This window comes from Salmo salar, chromosome ssa17 (genome assembly GCF_905237065.1).
Source record: "Salmo salar chromosome ssa17, Ssal_v3.1, whole genome shotgun sequence".
Taxonomy (NCBI): domain Eukaryota; kingdom Metazoa; phylum Chordata; class Actinopteri; order Salmoniformes; family Salmonidae; genus Salmo; species Salmo salar.
In genome coordinates, this window is record NC_059458.1 from 12,127,873 (window position 1) to 12,151,856 (window position 23,984).

The window sequence follows — 23,984 nt, forward strand, 5'->3', positions numbered from 1 at the left end:
TTATAGGCAATTAGCAAGACACCCCCAATAAAGGAGTGGTTCTGCAGGTGGTAACCACAGACCACTTCTCAGTTCCTATGCTTCCTGGCTGATGTTTTGGTCACTTTTGAATGCTGGCGGTGCTTTCACTCTAGTGGTAGCATGAGACGGAGTCTACAACCCACACAAGTGGCTCAGGTAGTGCAGCTCATCCAGGATGGCACATCAATGCGAGCTGTGGCAAGAAGGTTTGCTGTGTCTGTCAGCGTAGTGTCCAGAGCATGGAGGCGCTACCAGGAGACAGGCCAGTACATCAGGAGACGTGGAGGAGGCCGTAGGAGGGCAACAACCCAGCAGCAGGACTGCTACCTCCGCCTTTGTGCAAGGAGGAGCACTGACAGAGCCCTGTAAAATGACCTACAACAGGCCACAAATGTGCATGTGTCTGCTCAAATGGTCAGAAACTGACTCCATGAGGGTGGTATGAGGGCCCGACGTCCACAGGTGGGGGTTGTGCTTACAGCCCAACACCGTGCAGGACGTTTGGCATTTGCCAGAGAACACCAAGATTGGCAAATTCGCCACTGGCGCCCTGTGCTCTTCACAGATGAAAGCAGGTTCACACTGAGCACATGTGACAGACGTGACAGTCTGGAGACGCCGTGGAGAACGTTCTGCTGCCTGGAACATCCTCCAGCATGACCGGTTTGGCGGTGGGTCAGTCATGGTGTGGGGTGGCATTTCTTTGGGGGGCCGCACAGCCCTCCATGTGCTTGCCAGAGGTAGCCTGACTGCCATTAGGTACCGAGATGAGATCCTCAGACCCCTTGTGAGACCATATGCTGGTGCGGTTGGCCCTGGGTTCCTCCTAATGCAAGACAATGCTAGACCTCATGTGGCTGGAGTGTGTCAGCAGTTCCTGCAAGAGGAAGGCATTGATGCTATGGACTGGCCCTTCCGTTCCCCAGACCTGAATCCAATTGAGCACATCTGGGACATCCTGTCTCGCTCCATCCACCAACGCCACGTTGCACCACAGACTGTCCAGGAGTTGGCGATGCTTTAGTCCAGGTCTGGGAGGAGATCCCTCAGGAGACCATCCGCCACCTCATCAGGAGCATGCCCAGGCGTTGTAGGGAGGTCATACAGGCACGTGGAGGCCACACACATTACATCAAAGTTGGATCAGCCTATAGTGTGGTTTTCCACTTTCATTTTGAGTGTGACTCCAAATCCAGACCTCCATGGGTTGATAAATTGGATTTCCATTGATTATTTTTGTGTGATTTTGTTGTCAGCACATTCAACTATGTAAAGATAAAAGTATTTAATAAGATTATTTAATTCATTCAGATCTAGGATGTGTTATTTTAGTGTTCCCTTTATTTTTTATATAATGTACTACTTTTGACCAGAACTCCATGAGCCCTGGTCAAAAGTAGTGCTCTTTATAGGGAATAGTGTGCCATACGAACTCTCTCTTTGTGCTCGGAGTGTTGTCTCACTGTAATGTGATTATTCTGGACGCCTTGTTGATGGGGTAGGCTACTTGTTGATGGGTTAGACTACATATCCCATTACTGTCAGGATATATATACCATGCTCATCATTTAGGTGCCCAGACCAGCTCCTTGGCTCCCTGCCTCTCTCTCTAATATCAGGTTATAGTGGTGGGTGGGTAGATTGGATTGACCTTGAAATTAGAGACCTTTTATGGTTCTGTTTGGTCCTACAGGAGACTGACTGGTGGGTTGACCTTCTAATACTAAAATAATGATGAGGCTAGACTGGTGCTCTCCGCCCAGCGTGGACAGCGGACCGGCTGCTTGCCCTGATGTGTGTGTGTGTGTGTGTGTGTGTGTGTGTGTGTGTGTGTGTGTGTGTGTGTGTGTGTGTGTGTGTGTGTGTGTGTGTGTGTGTGTGTGTGTGTGTGTGCGTGTGCGCGTATCTGTCTTACACTCTCTACTCTCTCTCCGCCACTAGGTTGAGTAGCGATGGCTTGAATGTGAGAGTGCCAACTTTGTGGTTTTGAAGGGATATGTTGGCATTTCCCTAGTGTTGGAAACATTCAAAGAAAATATCAATGGAATATTTTGTTTTGTAGTAAATGAAGATAAATTATGATGAGCGTAGGTCCATATCAAAGTACATAGAAGGCGTACGATGGTCAGTGACAGGCGATCATTAGGAAAGAGGAACTGGAACTAGATGACTCCAAAGCCTCTAATCATAGGCTATTCTCCATAATATACACTGGCAGCAGTAGGATGGTAATTCAGTCCTGATGGATTAAGTTCCGCGGGCCGGGCAGAGTTCCGCTTTACGGTCCTCCACTGACCAAACCACTACAGACCATTCTCCTTTTTAGACTCGGTGACTCCCATCCATTTCCAGCTCTCAGGGCTACAGTCAGCCAGTCAGTCAGGAGAGAATAGAGGAATGTGGTATTGCTGTTGCTGCTATCTGACCGGCCAAGTGGCAATTTTGCGGCCTGGTCTGTTTTCCTCGTTTGGCGTGCGTGCGTGTGCGTGTGGACCGGGCTGAGCCAGCCCTCCAGTCATTCCTTTGCTGTGTAGTCAGAGCTTCACGTCAGTGTCGAGGTTAACCCCAAAGACCGAGAGACCAGGCCACAGATGTTCTGATAGGGAAGTCGAAGCTCGTTGATTGGTTAAGCCCTGTGAACTGTTCCAAGGCTTTGGTTTGGTCTCTGTGCTCCAGTAACAGCAGCAGGATAACAGCACCACAACACATCTAGTCCTGCCAGGGCTGGCTCCCTTTACGTGGGACAGGCAACTGCTATACTGGGGTCCTGGGCCCGTATTCATAAAGCGTCTCAGAGTAAGAGTGTTTTTATAGAATTCGGTCCTCCCTGTCCATATAATCATATTCATTAACGATCTAAGAGGAAACATTTATCCTATATCAGCACTCCGACACTGAGACTCTGAACCCTGGCCCATATTCTCTCTAGTTGGTTCGCTGAATTAAATAGCGGTCTCCCTGGTCCACATATCATTTAATGTATATGCCATTTAGCAGACGTTTTTATCCAAAGAGATTTAGTCATGCATGCATACATTTTACATACAGTACTCCCAGGAATTGAACCCACTATTCTGGAACTGCAGGCGCCACGCTCTACCAGCTGAGCTATAGGGCCACGGTTATGACCCAGTCATAAGGCCTCATTGTCAGCCCAAATAGAAACACTGTCTTCTCTTCCTCCCTTAGTCATTACTGGAACAAACATGGGAAAGTAACCATAACGCATAGCCGCATACTGTACATGTCTGCCAAACCCTGAAACGGTGCTCTCTCTCTTTCTCCCGCCCCTCTCTCTCTCTTTCTTTTTCTCTCTCTCTCTCTCCTTCCCAACCCTGATGTATGCTACATAGTTAAGTACTCGACAATTTACTGGGCCATATCGATAGGCCATCATCCTTTTAAGTGGTTTGCCTTTGACTTTGCATTTCCCCCAAAATTATCTCCCAACATCTGTGTCCTGTGGGAAAGGTATTTTGGGGTTTTGTTGCTGGAATGAAACACTGTTGTTTTTTCTCTCTCTCTCTCTCTCTCTCTCTCTCTCTCTCTCTCTCTCTCTCTCTCTCTCTCTCGCTCGATTTCTCCCCCCCTCTTTTTTCTATATTTTTCTTCTTGTGATACAGAGGGCTTGATAACGGCTGAGGATCCAGAAATAGCATTAGCTGCAGCCTGTAGCTCACAACACAGGAAATGACTGGGCGCCCCACCCAGCCTGCAGCCGACCGTACCTCAGGGGCAGAGCTTGCTCCAGGCTAGTCTGTACAGCAACCACACGCTCTAGCTAATTCCAATGTAGACTATAGCAGTCAGCCACATACTCTTAGGCCGTACCACAGAGCCAGGGTTAGCTCTGTGCTATAGCCTAATGTTTGCCTGGCTACCCAGACTCCTTTCACGCCTACAGACATTCGTTTCTTCTCCTCAATGAGTCTGGATCTGAGTACCTCCTTGACCCTTCACAGAATGCGAACACATTCGGGGCCGTGTGATTGGTCCAGAAACGTATGGGTTGGGCCAAAGCCAGAACACACGTGGGTAAAGCATTGGCTTTGATACTCTGACTGGTTTTAGACGATCCAATCACTGTTGACTTTGTCTTGTGTACAACACCCCTCGTTCCCCTCATCATCACAGACGACTAAAGTATGTAGCGAATGACAGAGCAGTGTGAGTTGTTAGGCTAGCCTAATGTAGCCTACAGCAGGCCATCTCTCTAGCTAGCTCTGGGCTAGCCAATGTACAGCAGGCCATCTCTCTAGCTAGCTCTGGGATTGGCAATGTACAGCAGCCGCTCTCTCTAGCTAGCTCTGGGCTAGCCAATGTACAGCAGCCGGTCTCTCTAGCTAGCTCTGGGATTGGCAATGTACAGCAGCCACTCTCTCTAGCTGGCTCTGGGCTTGCCAATGTACAGCAGCCACTCTCTCTAGCTAGCTCTGGGCTTGCCAATGTACAGCAGCCACTCTCTCTAGCTAGCTCTGGGCTAGCCAATGTACAGCAGCCACTCTCTCTAGCTAGCTCTGGGCTAGCCAATGTACAGCAGCCGCTCTCTCTAGCTAGCTCTCTTACTCACATTCCAATTGGGAAACTTCTAGACTTATAGCAAAGTACTATGAGAGTAACTTATCTCTGTGATTGAAAGAATTAGTGTTGGTGTAGCAGCCCCCATAAAGCCTTCTGACAGGTCCAGCCAGGCCCAACCAGCCCAGTCAGGCCCAGCCAGCCCAGCCAGGCCCAGCCAGGCCCGTCCAAGCTGTAATTCAGGCTGAACAACATGCTTTATTGATTTATGATCTGTGGTGAAGGAAGAGAAAGCCCCTGGCTCTTTCAGCGCTCATCAGAAGTGGCTGAGCACAGTGGGTGTGTTGTGTCCAGCCGGGTATGAGGGTCGAGGGGAGGCTGAGAGTGGGAACAAGGAGGCTCTTGTTCTGGTCTGGAGCTACAGACGGGAAAGACCAGAGCCCTAGGGTTCCGTCTGGACTGCAGTCTGGAGTCTGGGGGAGTCAGTCACCAGTGTGTCCAACTCCAGTATGTACAGCTATTTGTCACTGTCTGTCACCTCCATTTGTTTGTCTCCTTCTCTGTCACTCTTTGTCTGCCTCTCTCTCTCTCTCTGCCTCTCTCTCTCATCTCTCTCTCTCTGCATCTCTCTCTCTCTGCATCTCTTTCTCTCTTCCTCTCTCTCTCTTATCCCGCATTCTCTCCCCTTTTCTCTTTCCTTCCCTATCTCTCTCTATTTCGATTCTGACCTATTTTAAGAAGACCACCTTTGAGATATTAGACTAATGGACAGAAATAGTCACAGCTCATCTGGCATTTCTGAGAACAATTGGCTTTGGTTTTTTTCGCAAACATACTTGGTGTCTGCAGCTTTGCTTTTAGGGGACACAAACATAGATTAGAGGCCTGGCTGTGGACATCTGGAGTATGTCTCAACTCTCCAGTTGAAACATATGACGTACACAACCGCACTTAGTCCCCTATATGCCTCACTCTCTGTCCGGGCTTCTCCTGGGGATGAAAACAAAGGAACAAGGGAAGTTAGAAAACGGAGTTAGACAAATTTGGAGGGAGGTTTTATAATCTCATCTGTTAAGTCTAGAGTCAAAGTTAAGTCCCAAATGAGCCCCAAGCCAATCCTGGCTGACACAGACACATGCAAGCAAGCACATGCACGTGCACACACACAGACACACACACACCATATGTTTTACTATCCTTGTGGGGACACAAAATGCATTTACATTCAAAATCCAATTTTTCCTAACCCCTAAACCTAACCCTAACCTTAACTCCAACTTTCAGCCCTAACCCTAAACCCAACCCTTAACCTAATTCTAACCCTAAACCAAACCCTTAAAATAGCCTTTGTCCTTGTGGGGTCTGTCCTTTACTATCCTTTACTATCCTTGTGGTGACTTTTGGGGATTTCCGGTACCAACGATGATAGTAAAACAAGCCTAGACACACACTTACAAACACACACACATATACACACACAGCCACACACAACAACAACAACAACAGCAGGGGTTGGAGAGAGGGAAGGAGAGCCGTCTTAGGGGCTGTAGTTTAGTCTGTTGGCTTGGAAGAAGAAGAAAACTGTTTCAGAGCTACAGACGTTAGCAGAGAGCATGTCAACAAAATCTTTGAGAAGTGACTTCCATGCTGCTTTCTCCCAATGTCCGGCGCATATTGCTTTCAGGTTTGCGTGCCGGTGTGAAGTTATGTTTCTCTCTCTGTTCTGTTTCGCAGCGACCATGAAGAAAGGCAGTCCAGGTTGGGGGGTGGAGAGAGCGGTGGGGTTCGGAGGGAATGGACAGATCACTCTAGCGAAGAGCACTGTCACCACAACCTCTGTGGATGGGGTCACGTTCTCCGAGGGAAACCTCCTGCACCAGGTATACAGTGTCTGTCTGTCTGTCTGTCTGTCTGTCTGTCTGTCTGTCTGTCTGTCTGTCTGTCTGTCTGTCTGTCTGTCTGTCTGTCTGTCTGTCTGTCTGTCTGTCTGTCTGTCTGTCTGTCTGTCTGTCTGTCTGTCTCTCCCCCCAGCCCGAGGCTCTCTCTCTCTCTCTCTCTCTCTCTCTCTCCCTCTGGGGTTTACCTGAGGAAGCTTAGCTGGCGTGAAGGGCAAGCACCAACCTGTCCCCCAGCTCACACACACACTATATGATGCCTCTCATACCCATCTACATGTAAAGAAACCAACCTCACTCCTTCCCCTCCAGTTATACGAAAAGCTATTTGTTTTACGTCTTGACATGACCGAAACTCCTCCACCTCACCTAGAGTTAGGTTAGGGATTACTGTCTCACGTCGTCAGCCTATATATCATGCATACTGCATACCATAGATAAAGAAGCCCTGTGTACAGTCTCGAACAAATATGCTTGATTATAAACTCTTTGATTTGTCAACAACCTCCGTGTAGCCTCTCATACATGTATGTTCGGTGCCAACAAGGAAGAACACAAAGAAGCAGATTCAACCACTTGTCTGAGCACACACACAGAGTCATTTTCTTGGAGTAAACACCCACATTCCCTCCCCTCCTGACTAAATCCTTGAGTTTGACTCTCTCATTTCATTACCCATGGGCAATGCCCTCCCTTTTCTTACCGGGGCTAATGCTAGGAGTGTTAGCATGCTGTCCCATTTCTCAGTGAGGGCTACGCTAGTCCTCATTAGCGATCGTTTTATTGCTAAAGATAACCATCGCCATCTCCAGGGAGGTCTCAACACGGACCACACACAGCACTATTCTCTCCGGTAGGGACCGGTCTAATGGAGGATGGTGCTAGACTGATTTATGACTGACTGTCCGCCTTGATAGTTTGGTAATGCTGGGCAGTTTGTAGTTTAATCTTAACTTTCTTCCTCAGTCGCTGTCCTGGTGACTGCAGTAAATCCACACAGAGAACAAACGCTGCTCTTTATGAGACACAATTGTGTTGTTTTTTGTGGGTTTTTTTTGTGTAGGCCTATACACCAGACAAAGATTAATGGGGCTAGCTGATTCACCATGCAGAAAACTTGTTCAGTGCTATCTGGGAGAATATATCATGAATACACAGTGGTGTAAAGTACTTAAGTAAAAATACTTGAAAGTACTACTTAAGTTGTTTTTAGACAACTTTTACTTCACTACATTCCTAAAGAAAATATTGTACTTTTTACTCGTTACATTTTGAATGTTTAGCAGGACAGGAAAATGGTCCAATTCACACACTTATCAAGAGAACATCCTGGTCATCCCTACTGCCTCTGGTGGACTCACTGAAACACAAATGCTTTGTTTGTAAGAAGGTTTTTACATTTAACTAGGCAAGTCAGTTAAGAACGAATTCTTATTTACAATGACGGCCTACCCCGGCCAAACCAGGACGACGCTGGGCCAATTGTGCACCGCTCGATGGGACTCCCAATCACGGCCAGGTGTGATACAGCCTGGATTTGACCCAGGGACTGTAGTGACACCTCTTGCACTGAGACACAGTGCCTTAGAGCGCTGCGCCACTCGGGAGCCCCAGAGTAACTCAATGATGTTGGAGTTTTCCATGGTTATCCGTATAGTTTTGCAATTACATGTACTTTTGATGCTTAAGGATATTTAAAACCAAATACTTTTAGACTTTTACTCAAGTAGAGTCATTTTCTATTAGGGTATCTTTACTTTTACTCAACTATAACTAATGGGTACTTTTTCCACCACTGCACACACACACAAATACTTAGGCCTGTATTCCTAAACCTGTTAGCTAATGTCTGTGTTTTAAATGCTGAAAATTTGCAGCAGCTTCCAGTAAATCCAGACAGGCCCTTTATTGTAATACCAAAATGCAGGACCTTTCGCAGACCCTGTCACTCACTTTCTGTCTCTCTCTCTCTCTCTCTCTCTCTCTCTCTCACTCACACACACACACACACACACACACACACACACACACACACACACACACACACACACACACACACACACACTCTGGTGGTCTATTGTTTACAAGGTTCAGGATCCTGTGCGTGACAAGTAGCTATATTCCCCCTGCTCTGTTGTATTGTCACATTTAACACCTGAACAAAGGAATGGCTAATTACATGGGATGTTTACCCAACCCTGAACAAACACACACACACACACACACACACACACACACACACACACACACACACACACACACACACACACACACACACACACACACACACACACACACACACACACACACCATGGCTACTTCTCCCTCCTTCAACAGCTGACCAGAATTCCTCCTCTAATTTAATTTGACTCCTTTATTGCCCCTTATCATTCACTACGTCATGGAATTCATTCTTATTTCTTTCAGTTTAAGTTTATTTGCCCATCGTCATGTCGAATAACTAAGTGTCTTGTTTGACATATGAAGTATGAACATATGTTAACTTCATAATAATATAATACAATTAAGTTCATAAATAGTAAGTTTATAGTGCTTATTTTTGTCTGACTGTGCCTCTCTGTGTCTCTAGGCCCTGAACGGCTTCGTGTTGGTGGTCACGGCGGAGGGATACGTGTTCTACTCCTCTCCTACTGTTCAGGACTACCTAGGCTTCCACCAGGTTAAATAGAACCTTTTGACCAACGATGACTGACACACACTGCACCCACATTATGCATATACTGCTTATAAATGTATTATGTATCGGTTATTCAGGTGTTATGAAGACCCTACAGTATGTAGGTACCTTTCAAGTCACCTCATAGCAGCCGTATCCCCTAGCTAGCTAATGGTATCGTACATGTCACCTCATGCCAGCCCATATCAACTAACTAGCTAATTACGCCATCATATGTACACTAAAGACAAATGTCAATATTGTCACAGTTGAATAATTTGCTGGCCAGCTGACCTTGTTGAACATTCTAATGTGACTCCTCAACTTTAACATTAATCTGTCAAAAAGCCTGTCATCCCCAAAGCATATCAGTCATAACTGAAGTAGCAAGGCTATAATCGGAAGCAGAAGTGCATGGAGTTCAGATTGATATGCCCTTGGCTCTCCTTCCCATCACAGACATGTATACAGACCACATTTAAATGGATATATTTATTTAAGTCAGACGTTCACCGGCCAACAAACTCCAAACGATCGTTCCGTGCACACACACACACATCATTCCCAGAGAGAGACCTTGACTGAGGTCAAGTACGAGTTTTAGGAAGCCTAAGGGAAAAGAGAGAGAGCATCAAACCGCTCGTCTCACACAGCTCTCTCTCAGTCAGACCTACGTTCCCAGCATTCTTTTCACGGCGGAGCGATTCATGGATGGATGGGAACGGGAAAACACATGAGTCATGTGCTCGGAACGACATTGGGCCCAGAAGCACTGCTTGCTCTCTGCAACACGATGCATGAACCCGGGTCATTAACCCATACACACACTTATAGTACACACACACTTACAGTACACACACACACACACACACACACCTACAGTACACACACACACTTACAGCCAGGGGTGAACGTAAAGCGGTCTGGTACGGCGTCCCGGCAAAATTCTATGATTAGGCCCATAAGCGTGTACACACATAGGACGTCCCGTACTGAGAAGAAATGAAATCTACATTCACCCCTGCTTACAGTGCGCACACACACACACACACACACACACACACACACACACACACACACACACACACACACACACACACACACACGGCCGAGTCACTTGCCTAAAGACAGACGTCACACTGCAGGAGAGAGGCTGTAATCAAATCAATTTTAAATGTATTTATATAGCCCTTCTTACATCAACTGATATATCAAAGTGCTGTACAGAAACCCAGCCTAAAACCCCAAACAGCAAGCAATGTAGATATAGAAGCACAATGCAGGTGTATTCTAATGAATATGTTGATGACTCATGCTCCAAACAACAACACACACGTATGCACACACGCTCACAGAGAGTCCTCTTGGGATATGGGGGTTGTTTGTGCCTCTGCACCCTAGTGAGCTTTGCTCTTTAATGAGAGATGCACAGCCCATCCCACTCCTTTCCCCTTCCCACAAAACATTGAATGAAGTGGAGTATTAGGGCTGCCAAACCACTAGGGGGCAGCACCTGTTAGTTCCTATTCCCAGGAGACATTTGGAAATGACTGAATCTCATGCACTTCATATATTCCTCTCTAGTCTGTACTGTACTGTATATCGTCTTTTACACTCTTGTCTCCCTCTTTGTCCTGTCTCCCACAGTCAGATGTGGTCCACCAGAGTGTGTTTGAGTTGATCCACACAGACGACAGGGCCTTGTTCAGACGTCAGCTCCACTTCGCCCTTAACCCCAACCAGTTTGATACAGAGCCAGGGACAACAGAGAGTGAGTAATACACTATGCTAGTACTCTAGTCTGCTATGTTAGCACTCACCCTGGTTTTCGACTGCCTAAGCCAGGGGTGTCGAACTCATTCTGCGGGTTTTGGGTTTTTCCTTTCAATTAAGACCTAGACTACCAGGTGAAGGGAGTTCCTTACTAATTAGTGACCTTAATTCAGCAGTAAAGTACAAGGGTGGAGTGAAAACCCGCAGACACTCGTCCCTCCGTGGAATGACTTTGACACGAGGACTAAGCCAACCTTTGTGGAAAGATTTGAGGTTGCTTGAAAAAAAAATTGTATAGTTAGTATACAGGATAATAAACAGGCAGCCTAGCTGTTAAGAGCATTGGGCAAGTAACGGAAAGGTCACTGGTTCGAATCCCAGAGCCAACTTCATGAAAATGGTGCCCTTGAGCAAGGCACTTAACCCTAATTGCTCTTGTAAGTTGCTCTGGATAAGAGTGCCTAATACATGACTAAAATATAAAATATATATAAATGTAATGTAACTGTGTGTACTGTAGGCCTGCAGCCTAACAACAGCAGTGACATCACCAGCAACATAGTGAGCTATGACCCGCAGCACATTCCCCCTGAGAACTCTTCCTTCCTGGAGAGGAGCTTTGTCTGTCGCTTCCGCTGTCTCCTGGACAACTCCTCTGGCTTCCTGGTACAGTAAACTAACAGTCCAACCACACATGACAAGAGGCCTAATGTCCACAGATGAACTTTGTATTAGTAATTTTGTAGTAGTGGTTCAAATACGACTTTTACCTCCACAGAATGAGACAATATACGCAAAACAAAAACAATACAATATATATATAAAACTTACCTCAGTGTAGTTGTATTGAGGATTTCTGTTTATCCTCATGTGATCACACAGATTGAGAAGTCCCTTACCTTTCCTCCTCATTTCCCTGTGTCTTCAACTCCAGGCCCTGAACTTCAATGGGCGTCTGAAGTACCTCCATGGCCAGAACAAGATGTCAGATGATGGTACCATAGACCACCCCCAGCTGGCCCTGTTCTTGGTGGCTACCCCCATCCAGACCCCCTCTATCCTGGAGATCAGGACCAAGACACTTATATTCCAGACCAAACACAAGCTGGACTTCACCCCCACGAATGTTGATACACGGTAACACTCCCATCCAATGTTATTATTAAAGTACACTACAGTATGTGCACATCCCTTCAAATTGGTGGATTCAGCTAATTCAGTCGCACCCGTTGCTGACAAGTGTATAAAATTGAGCACACAGCCATGCAATCTCCATAGACAAACATTGGCAGTAGAATGGCCCGTACTGAAGAGCTCAGTGACTTTCAACAAGTTAGTTCGTCAAATTTCTGCCCCAGTCAACTGTAAGTGCTGTTATTGTGAAGTGGAAACGTCTAGGAGCAACAACGGATCAGCCGCGAAGTGGTAGGTCACACAAGCTCACAGAACGGGACCGCCTAGTGCTGAAGCGCGGACCGCAAAAAAATTGTCTGTCCTCGGTTGCAACACTCACTACCGAGTTTTAAACTGCCTCTGGAAGCAACGTCAGCACAATAACTGTTCATCGGGAGCTTCATGAAATGGGTTTTCATGTCCGAGCAGCCGTACACAAGCCTAAGCTTGCCACAATTGGACTCTGGAGCAGTGGAAATGCGTTCTCTGGAGTGATGGACCACGTTTCACCATCTGGCAGTCCAACGGATGAATCTGCCTAATCGCACAATATCACTGCCCGACCTCACTAATGCTCTTGTGGCTGAATTTTAAATGTATTTTAGACCTTTATTTAACTAGGCAAGTCATTTAAGAACAAATTATTATTTACAATGACGGCCTACCGGGGAACACTGGGTTAACTGCCTTGTTCAGGAGCAGAACGACAGATTTTTACCTTGTCAGCTCTGGGATTCGATCCAGCAACCTTTCGGTTACTGGCCCAAGGCTCCCTGCCTAGTGGTTAGAGTGCGCTAACCACGCTCTAACCACTAGGCTACTTGGAAGCAAGTCCACACAGCAATGTTTCAACATCTAGTGGAAAGCCTTCCCAGTAGAGTGAATGCTGTTATAGCAGCAAAGAGGGGACCAACTCTATATTAATGCCCATGATTTTGGAATGTTTGACAAGAAGGTGACCACATACTAATGGCCATGTAGTCTATATCTTACTTAAAGACAACGTTATTCCTTTGTGTGCGTTATAACATTTATATACATTTCTAAATGATTTATAAGCATTTGTAATGACTTTTTCATGAACATTACTGTGAATTGTAACCACAAACTGTAGAGAACAGAAAAAACGGAATAATTAGCAAGCGTTTCTAATGTTATTCCCCCTGTGTGTTATTGTGTGTCAGAGGGAAGGTGGTTCTGGGATACACAGAGCTGGAGTTGTGTATGAGAGGCTCTGGATACCAGTTCATTCACGCTGCTGACATGATGCACTGTGCCGACAACCATATCAGAAGTAAGCCGTTGTCACGTTTCCAAATCAATATTACAACTTTCCTCTTTGAATGTTTGAATTAACTAACGAATGATTGAACGGATGAATGAATGAATAACTGAACTAACAAATTGATTAAACAGTGAATGAATGAAATGAACAAAAACAAATGAGCTCTCTGTATTTGCTGTACCCGACCCTGTTGTTGACAGTTTCCTCGTGTCTGTTTCCCTCCTTAGTGATAAAGACAGGGGAGACTGGTCTGACTGTGTTTAGGCTCCTGGCCAAGAATGGTGTGTGGATCTGGGTTCAGGCTAATGCCAGACTGATCTACAAGGGAGGGAGGCCCGACTTCATCATGGTCAGACAGAGACCGTTATCGTGAGTAGAGTCATCATCTGGACAATCCAATCTAAGATTACTCTGCGCTGTACTCTACCGTACTCTACTGTACTCTACCGTGCTCTACTCTACTCTACCGTACTCTACTGTACTCTACCAAACTCTACTCTACTCTACCGTACTCTACTTTACCGTACTCTGTAGTACTCTTCCGTACTCTACTGTACCGTTCTCTACTCTGCCGTACTCTGCTGTACTCTACCGTACTCTACTCTACCATACTCTACTGTACTCTACCGTACTCTACTGTACTCTACCATACTCTACCGTACTCTACTCTACCGTACTCTACTGTACTCTACCGTACTCTACTCTACCGTACTCTACTGTACTCTACCGTACTCTACTGTACCGTTCTCTACTCTGCCGTACTCTACTGTACTCTACCGTACTCTACTCTACCATACTCTACTGTACTCTACCGTACTCTACTGTACTCTACCATACTCTACCGTACTCTACTCTACCGTACTCTACTGTACTCTACCGTACTCTACTCTACCGTACTCTACTGTACTCTACCGTAATCTACTGTTCCGGTCTCTACTCTACCTTACTCTACTCTACCGTACTCTACAGTACTCTACTCTACCGTACTCTACTGTACTCTACTCTACCGTACTCTACTGTACTCTACTGTACTCTACTGTACCGTTCTCTACTCTACCATACTCTACTGTACTTTACCGTACTCTACTGTACCGTACTCTACTCTACTCTACTCTACCGTACTCTAGCGTACTCTACCGTACTCTAGCGTACTCTACCGTACTCTACCGTACTCTACCGTTCTCTACTCTACTCTACCATACTCTACTGTACTCTACCATACTCTACTGTACTCTACTCTGCCGTACTCTACTGTACTCTACCGTTCTCTACTATACTCTACCATACTCTACTGTACTCTACCATACTCTACTGTACTCTACTCTGCCGTACTCTACTGTACTCTACCGTACTCTACTCTACCGTACTCTACTGTACTCTACCGTACTCTACTCTACCGTACTCTACTGTACTCTACCGTACTCTACTCTGCCGTACTCTACTCTACTCTGCCGTACTCTACTGTACTCTACCGTACTCTACTGTACTCTACCATACTCTACTCTACCGTACTTTACTGTACTCTACTCTACCGTACTCTACTGTACTCTACCGTACTCTACTGTACTCTACCGTACTCTACTGTACTCTACCGTACTCTACTCTACCGTACTCTACAGTACTCTACTCTACCGTACTCTACTGTACTCTACTCTACCGTACTCTACTGTACTCTACTGTACTCTACTGTACCGTTCTCTACTCTACCATACTCTACTGTACTTTACCGTACTCTACTGTACCGTACTCTACTCTACTCTACTCTACCGTACTCTAGCGTACTCTACCGTACTCTACCGTACTCTACTCTACTCTACCATACTCTACTGTACTCTACCATACTCTACTGTACTCTACTCTGCCGTACTCTACTGTACTCTACCGTTCTCTACTCTACTCTACCATACTCTACTGTACTCTACCATACTCTACTGTACTCTACTCTGCCGTACTCTACTGTACTCTACCGTACTCTACTCTACCGTACTCTACTGTACTCTACCGTACTCTACTCTACCGTACTCTACTGTACTCTACCGTACTCTACTCTGCCGTACTCTACTCTACTCTGCCGTACTCTACTGTACTCTACCGTACTCTACTGTACTCTACCATACTCTACTCTACCGTACTTTACTGTACTCTACTCTACCGTACTCTACTGTACTCTACCGTACTCTACTGTACTCTACCGTACTCTACTCTACTCTACCGTACTCTACTGTACTCTACCGTACTCTACTCTACTCTACTGTACTCTACCGTACTCTACTCTGCCGTACTCTACTGTACTCTACCGTACTCTACTCTACTGTACTCTACCGTACTCTACTCTACTGTACTCTACTGTACTCTACTGTACTCTACCATACTCTACTGTACCGTTCTCTACTCTACTCTACTGTACTCTACCGTACTCTACTCTACCGTACTCTACTGTACTCTACCGTACTCTACTGTACCGTACTCTACTGTACCGTACTCTACTGTACCATACTCTACTGTACCATTCTCTACTGTACCGTACTCTACTGTACCGTACTCTACTGTACCGTACTCACTGTACCGTACTCTACCGTACTCTACTGTACAGTTCTCTGCTCTACTCTATCATACTCTACTGTACTCTACCATACTCTACTCTACTGTACTCTACTCTACTCTACCGTACTCTACTGTACTCTACCGTACTCTACTCTACTCTACCGTACTCTACTGCACTCTACTGTACTCTACTGTACTCTACCGTACTCTACTACTCTATTTTATTCTAGCACTCTCCTTTTTATTCCTCAAGAAATAATGAGGGTGAGGAGCACCTTCGCCAGCGGAGACTCCAGCTGCCCTTTAACTTCACCACTGGGGAAGCTGTTCTCTACGAGATGGGCCCCTCTCTGGACGTAACTGACGTTCCATCCCAGAGCAAGGGCCCTAAGATCAGGAAGATGGCCGAAGAAATGGCCCTGGACCCCGACTCCCTGCTGGGCTCCATGCTGAAGCAGGACCAGGCCATCTACATGCAGGTACAGCAATTTACTCTGTTTTACCGTATTCCCTATATTATGCACTAATTTTGACCAGGGACAATAGGTCTCTAGTGTACTATGTAGGGAATAGGTTGCCATTTTGGACACAGACAAATAGTCCCGTAAGGATGGGTCGCTAAGGATGACTTGACACGAAAAGTATTTTATTCATTCAATCATTCATCCATGCAGACCAGCCCCAGCGAGCCCTCCAGCGAGCCCCCCAACCCTCAGGAGTTGTGCTCCTGGGAAGACCAGGCCTTCAGCAACAGCCATGCAATGGCCAACGTGCCTAGTGATTCCTGGCAGTCCCAACACCACACTATGCCCAGGCCGGATGCAGGCATCAGGGAGGAGTCCACTGTCCAGGACCTGATGGAAACACTGCAGCAAATCATCGGGGACAACAGCCTGTGTTCCAGGTTTGACTTTTACTATAGAATAAGTAATAAAAATGAATAAAAAAACAATAGTAGATTATAAAATTGAAAGGTGAAAGTAAAGTTGCTTTGTCTAGCAACACTATCATGACTCAGAGTGCAGTATTTATTGAGTTGCACAGCACAAATGTTTGTTAGCACGTTTCTAACACTGGCTTTAACCATGGAGGGAGCAGTCCTGCCCAGGCAAGTGCAGGGGGGTTGCCTAGCAACATGTGCCTGGAGGGAGTCAACTTCTGCATAGCGCCACAAATTTGTGAATTAGTTCGGACCGAACAGCTAACATGACAGCTAAAATGGCTTTGAAAAAATGCGATTTCAGCTAATCGGGAGAAGTATGTAACAGAATAACTGCATTATAGTATTCACTAATCATAAACTATTTACATATAATGGAAATTTGTGGACATCTGTGGACAAAACTTACTCAACCTTAAAAAAATGTTTACTTCTTCAACTACCGCAACATATTTTCATCAGTAACAAACTTCTAAACTTCTTCCACTAGATGCTTGTACCACCACAAAAATACTTTCAATTTTTGTTCATGGAATTTTGCCATCTATTTTCTATGATTTATTGTATCTCTTTTTAAAAAATTATGTGAAGCGCATTGTATTGTATTGCTATACTGTAGCTTGTATGAAATGTGCTATACAAATAAAGTTGGATTTGATGTGATTGCAGCCTGGAAGTGGACCTTATCTGATCTGATCTGATCTTATCTTGTTGCAGCCTGGATGTGGACCCCATAGAGCTGAAGGACTGGGAGAACACTCTGCTGAAGATGAGCTCCAGCAACTGTGAGATGTCCGAGGACCTTGATGACATCCTCAACCATGACATCCTGTCATATGTGGAGGAACATCTCTTCAAGGAGAACGGAGGACTCAAGATGCCCGAGCATCTGGGCTCACTGCTGGGGTCCGTTAGTGTCAACAACCCTCTCCTGGAGGTACCAGAGTGCCTTACAAATGTCGACCTGCAGGGGAATACCATGATGCCTGGAGGAAAGGGCTTCAACTGGGGGGTTGATCCCAAGCAGAACCAGTTGCTTGGGATGGGAGGCTTGAGTGCGGCTGAAACAGTGAGTAACGTTCAGGGCATGATGAAGCAGACAAACATGGGCTCTCAGATGGGATTGAACGGCCCCACACTCCAGCAGGCTTCCTCCAGGAACACATTTGCCCAATCCCTGGGAGAGAACCTGGGCCTGCAGAGCAACGCCAACCCTCTGGCCTTTAACCCTGCTCTGGCTGGCTCCTGTGCCCAGCTGAGGCAGAACCAAGCCAAAGGTAGGCAGCAAGGCCTCCAGGCCTCTCAGATCCTGTCCAGCCCTGGTAACAGTCTGGCGTCTTATTCCCTGAGACAACAGATGCAGTCAGGCCTTGCCAATCGGAGCTCTGCCACTCAGGCCATCCCTGCTCCTATGGTTCTGCCAATCCAGAACCAGCTGGGGTGGGGCATGAATGATCAGCCAATGAGATTCCAGAACCAGAGCTCCATAAGCCAATCAGATCCCTTTGCAGTGCCCGGTCAGGAAACCATGTGGATGCCCTTGCCCTCCTCCATGCCCAATACCAACATGGTGGCCGACACCTTGTTGGAAACCTTTGCCCAGAATATTTCAAATCAACCAAAAGATGTCATTCTAGATCCCAACCCGGCTAGCTGCCTACAAGGACACTTTTCCCTGCAGACCCTGCATCAGCAGCAGCAGCAAATGCTGCCCTCGATGTTACACCAACAAAATGGACACCAACACAATGTCATGGGCAGCTTTTATAACAACCAGGTGTCTGACTTCCAAACTGCTCCCCAGCTCCCTATCCCTGGGCTCGAGGCCCAGCCACAGCAGAACTCTCAGGCCCATAACTACAACAGGGCTCAAACAATATCAGGCCTGTACAGGCCTCAAAAGACCTCTGCTGTCGTCACCCCTCCTCTCGTCTCTTCCAACAGCTGTATGTTCAGCAACACCAACCCCCACTCGGTTCCTGTCAAGGGGGTCTGTTTAAATACCAACACGGCCCTTGGTTCCCTGGTCCCATCCTCCTGTCAGAGAGCCATGGCCCCCCTCCACGACCAGAGTCCCTCCCAGGCCTCCTGCTACTTCCAGAGGAACTCCGGCGGGCCTATCGTGGGCTCCTCTGCAATCCCACAGGGTGACACCAACATCAGCCCTCTGTCCTGTCAGGTGGGGCCTGGTCTAATCCCTGGGGGCCTCACACCAGACAGCCTGATGGTCCAGCAGCAGTACCTCAACTGCAACGGGCAGACACAGGTAAAACAGGCACCAGTATTTAAATGTGACCTTTATTTGAACAGATTGTCCCATTGAGGTAAAAATACCTATTTTTCAAGGGAGACTTGTTTCATTATTACAGCCAGATTTCAGCGTTTCTAATTGCACCAGTATTTAGGGTTTTACTAGTAGGACAGTTATTACGAGCCACGACGGGACCTTTGGGAAGAAGGTGTCTGTTTCATATTTGTATTTGACGTATATTGAAGCATTTAGAGCTAATTACTCTGTTGTATGTACTTAAACGCACATTTGAAGATTTGTTTTGTCCATTGTTGGTGGTTTCTTTGAGAAGGGTATAATGAGGATTTTAAAAGCACTCAAACAAGCACAGTTTGCGGTGGGTTGCATGTATTACATCATCCCCTTGTCTTTCTGATCTGTGGTGGGTAACTTGGTCCGTTATTTACCATCCAGGTCACAAACTGTCCAATGGAGGAAAACATATCGTTCCAGTTCCCGGCCCTGCCCAACGGAACCACATACTTCTCAGAGAACAATCAAACCAACTGTTGCGACTTCTAGAAGGTTCTACAAGGAGGAAGAACCCGCCTTTTCCACGGCTGAATGGAATTTGTTGTGATACTGATGAGTAGCCCTCTTTGCTAAACAATCAGATACACGGACACATACAGACTCACACAGCCATGTGCCTTTTGGGGATTCTACCACCACCATGCCTTACTTCACCAAGGAGACTGGCCAAGATGGCATCCTTCATTTCTCTTCTATGCGTCTCAAATCGTATGTTTAGATGCAAGATACAAGGCGTTTGGACCAGAGGGTCGTGTGGCTTATTTTTCTTCTGCAACCAGACAGAAGACAGAAGCTCCAGTGACTGTCACGAGCTCCTCCTTGACTTGCTTTCTCCTTGGGTGTGCATGCCCTGGTCAAAAGTAGTGCACTATATAGGGAATGGAGTGCCATTTCGGACATACAGTCACGTCTGGTCGATATGGAGGAAAGACAGAATATATTTATTGGTTGTTTTGAATTGTACCCCCCGTTTGAATTGTGCCTCATTGTGCCTCTGATGATAAAGAATTGCCAGATGATTTTGGAAAGGAAAGACGAAAGATGATGAAGTAAGCAGTAATAGAGAAAAAGAGAGAACCCGCTGAATGAGATTCCTGGGATTACTTTTAAGTTGTTTTTTTTATCCCTAAATGCATTTGAACATATAGGATCTAGGAAAGGTGAGATAGTCGATGCCTGGTAAATTGACTACAGTATGACCGTAAGGACAAAAAGAAGAGCATTTGCATTTGGAAAATGCTAAATATGTTGGCATACGATATTATGGACAGGATGGATATCGTTACGTACTGTACAATACGTATGTATGAATGATATACAGTTTAAACTGTATCAACTGCTTATTTTGATGTGGAGAAAAAAAAAACTATTCCCCAGAGATCATAATACTTCAATGACCTGAATGAAAATTGAATAACTATTTCCCTTGTGATGACTTTTGAGACTTGCCACATGTTCTTGCATCACAAACCACGCTCCATTTTGATATATCCTATTATTACAACAAGATATGCTAATCAGAATGTAATGACAACAACGGCCAAAATACATTTATTTACTCAGCTTTGTTTTGTTTTTTGAAAAAAAAAATCATCTTTTGTATTTTTATAAGCATTTAACCAAAACTATAAATATGTAATTGAGCCAGTTTTGTCTTTTCTGTTATTTTGTGAAGTGTCCCACTGGGAAAACACTGGTTGAATTAGCGTTGTTTCCACGTCATTTCAATGAAATGATGTTGAACCAACTTGGAATAAATGTTGAATTGATGTCTGTGTCCAGTGGGATTCCTGTGCAACTGCAGTTTTATTTGCTTCTATTGTGCTTCTATTGATAGAAAACACCCAAGAAGGGGAGGTGCCTTGGTAAAGTATTCATGCCGAAACGCATCAGATAGTTTAAGTGCCTCATTTGCATAAATATGCAGAAGATTAACCAAACATGGAAAAGCATATAATCACCAGTCAATTTGAAAAGAAAAAGCAGAGCCACTGTTCAAACTGCATTGTTGATATGCTCTCCTATGCCTAAGTGGGAATATCTTTCACTTTACTTTAATTTCTTTGATTAATAATTTTATTGCCCTGCAGTTCTACAGGGAAGTAATACAGTATTGGCAGCTACAGTTTCAGAATGATCAATGATCCAATTGAATGTGGATTATTCAATGTATTCTAGGGGGATCGGGTGCTTTCAAAAATCGTACGAAAATACAGAACCTATAATGAACACCATAAGAGTCCATTTTAAAGTATAGTATTCAGTATTCTTGTCTGTATGCTTCTGCACAATGTAGGCACTATAACTATTGCACTGAGGCCAAGGCGCCTTTCTATATGCAGTACCGTTTTAATGTGTACATACTATTTTTCATTTGTATTTTTAAGTAATTTGGCCTTCATAAGATTCACATCTATTATTGTACACTATTTTATACATATGTTTTCTTCACACAGAACAGTTCATGTCTGTAAAACATTTTTTGACCTGTTTCCTCAGAACAGTATTTATAAATATACACCTTGTGGCTTTTGTTGTTTTTCTGCCTCTAACAATGTATCAGCCATGGCGCTTACGTCTAAATTGTTATTTCTCATCTCCACATTAAAGAGGTTTAATGACTTTACACAGGTTTGTCTGTTCTTGTCAGAATCACTTTTATTCATCAAGTACTTTTACATGTAACTGGAATTTGATCTGGTGAGATTTATTTATTTTCACAATATCCAATAAATCTTTAATGTGACGTTCAATTATACAATTTTAATCAGCAGAGCAAATAAATACAAATTTAAAATTAAATAAACAAAAACATACAACGTATAGATATGTCACACATACTATATGTAGTATACAGTGAGGGGAAAAAGTATTTGATCGCATGCTGATTTTGTACGTTTGGCCACTGACAAAGAAATGATCAGTCTATAATTTTAATGGTAGGTTTATTTGAACAGTGAGAGACAGAATAACAACAAAAAAATCCAGAAAAATGCATGTCAAAAATGTTATAAAATGATTTGCATTTTAATGAGGGAAATAAGTATTTGACCCCTCTGCAAAACATGACTTGTTGGCGATCACAGAGGTCAGACGTTTCTTGTAGTTGGCCACCAGGTTTGCACACATCTCAGGAGGGATTTTGTCCCACTACTCTTTGCAGATCTTCTCCAAGTCATTAAGGTTTCGAGGCTGACATTTGGCAACTCGAACCTTCAGCTCCCTCCACAGATTTTCTATGGGATTAAGGTCTGGAGACTAGCTAGGCCACTCCAGGACCTTAATGTGCTTCTTCTTGAGCCACTCCTTTGTTGCCTTGGCCATGTGTTTTGGGTCATTGTCGTGCTGGAATACCCATCCACGACCCATTTTCAATGCCCTGGCTGAGGGAAGGAGGTTCTCACCCAAGATTTGACAGTACATGGCCCCGTCCATCGTCCCTTTGATGCGGTGAAGTTGTCCTGTCCCCTTAGCAGAAAAACACCCCCAAAGCATAATGTTTCCACCTTCATGTTTGACGGTGGGGATGGTGTTCTTGGGGTCATAGGCAGCATTCCTCCTCCTCCAAACACGGCGAGTTGAGTTGATGCCAAAGAGCTCCATTTTGGTCTCCTCTGACCATAACACTTTCACCCAGTTGTCCTCTGAATCATTCCGATGTTCATTGGCAAACTTCAGACGGGCATGTATATATGCTTTCTTGAGCAGGGGGACCTTGCGGGTGCTGCAGGATTTCAGTCCTTCAAGGCGTAGTGTGTTACCAATTGTTTTCTTGGTGACTGTGGTCCCAGCTGCCTTGAAATCATTGACAAGATCCTCCCGTGTAGTTCTGGGCTGATTCCTCACCGTTCTCATGATCATTGCAACTCCACGAGGTGAGATCTTGCATGGAGCCCCAGGCCGAGGGATATTGACAGTTCTTTTGTGTTTCTTCCATTTGCAAATAATTGCACCAACTGTTGTCACCTTCTCACCAAGCTGCTTGGCGATGGTCTTGTGGCCCATTCCAGCCTTGTGTAGGTCTACAATCTTGTCCCTGACATCCTTGGAGAGCTCTTTGGTCTTGGCCATGGTGGAGAGTTTGGAATCTGATTGATTGATTGCTTCTGTGGACAGGTGTCTTTTATACAGGTAACAAGTGTGCTCCTAATCTCAGCTCATTACCTGTATAAAAGACACCTGGGAGCCAGAAATCTTTCTGACTGAGAGGGGGTCAAATACTTATTTCCCTCATTAAAATGCAAATCATTTTATAACATTTTTGACATGCGTTTTTCTGGATTTTTTTGTTGTTATTCTGTCTCTCACTGTTCAAAAAAACCTACCATTAAAATTATAGACTGGTCATTTCTTTGTCAGTAGGCAAACGTACAAAATCAGCAGGGGATCAAATACTTTTTTCCCTCGTACCATACCATAACACTGTCACGGATCCCTCCGGAACTTTCATTACGCACACCTGGCCCCTATTCCCAGTGATTAGCAATTGTATAAGGGTGTCCTTGGTTTGTCCTGTCGATTATTTTTACAATGTCCGTTGATTTGTGTGAGTACCTGTGCTGTGTGTTTTGGGCTTTCGTACCCTTGTGGATTGCGCAGATGATTACGGGTCTCATCCTGTGTGTTAATCATTGTGCGCTTGTGAAATTTATTTGAGATACTCCTCGCTCATTTGTTTGGGGTTCAACCCTGTGTGTTGTATACGTTTTTGATCTTCGTCCCTGTGCCTTTACACGGCACGCCGTAATTTGGGTCTAATAAAAAAAAAAAAAATACGCATTCCTGCGCCTGTCTCCCGACCCTTTATGCCAACGTTACACACTTGAATATAGCAA

General features: G+C 45.2%; 1 protein-coding gene across 1 annotated transcript in view; it reads left to right on the top strand.

Annotated features, from left to right (window-relative positions):
- Positions 1-21,775, top strand: part of ahr2g (aryl hydrocarbon receptor 2 gamma) — a 75,444-nt gene extending 53,669 nt beyond the window's left edge. The window contains 11 exon segments of the mRNA NM_001123565.1: positions 6,274-6,419; positions 9,025-9,114; positions 10,759-10,882; positions 11,405-11,550; positions 11,819-12,021; positions 13,242-13,351; positions 13,570-13,711; positions 16,140-16,365; positions 16,561-16,790; positions 17,544-19,092; positions 19,531-21,775. Coding sequence (NP_001117037.1) covers positions 6,274-6,419; positions 9,025-9,114; positions 10,759-10,882; positions 11,405-11,550; positions 11,819-12,021; positions 13,242-13,351; positions 13,570-13,711; positions 16,140-16,365; positions 16,561-16,790; positions 17,544-19,092; positions 19,531-19,638 — 3,074 coding nt within the window. The 3' untranslated portion in view covers positions 19,639-21,775.
- The last annotated feature ends 2,209 nt before the right edge of the window (positions 21,776-23,984 follow it).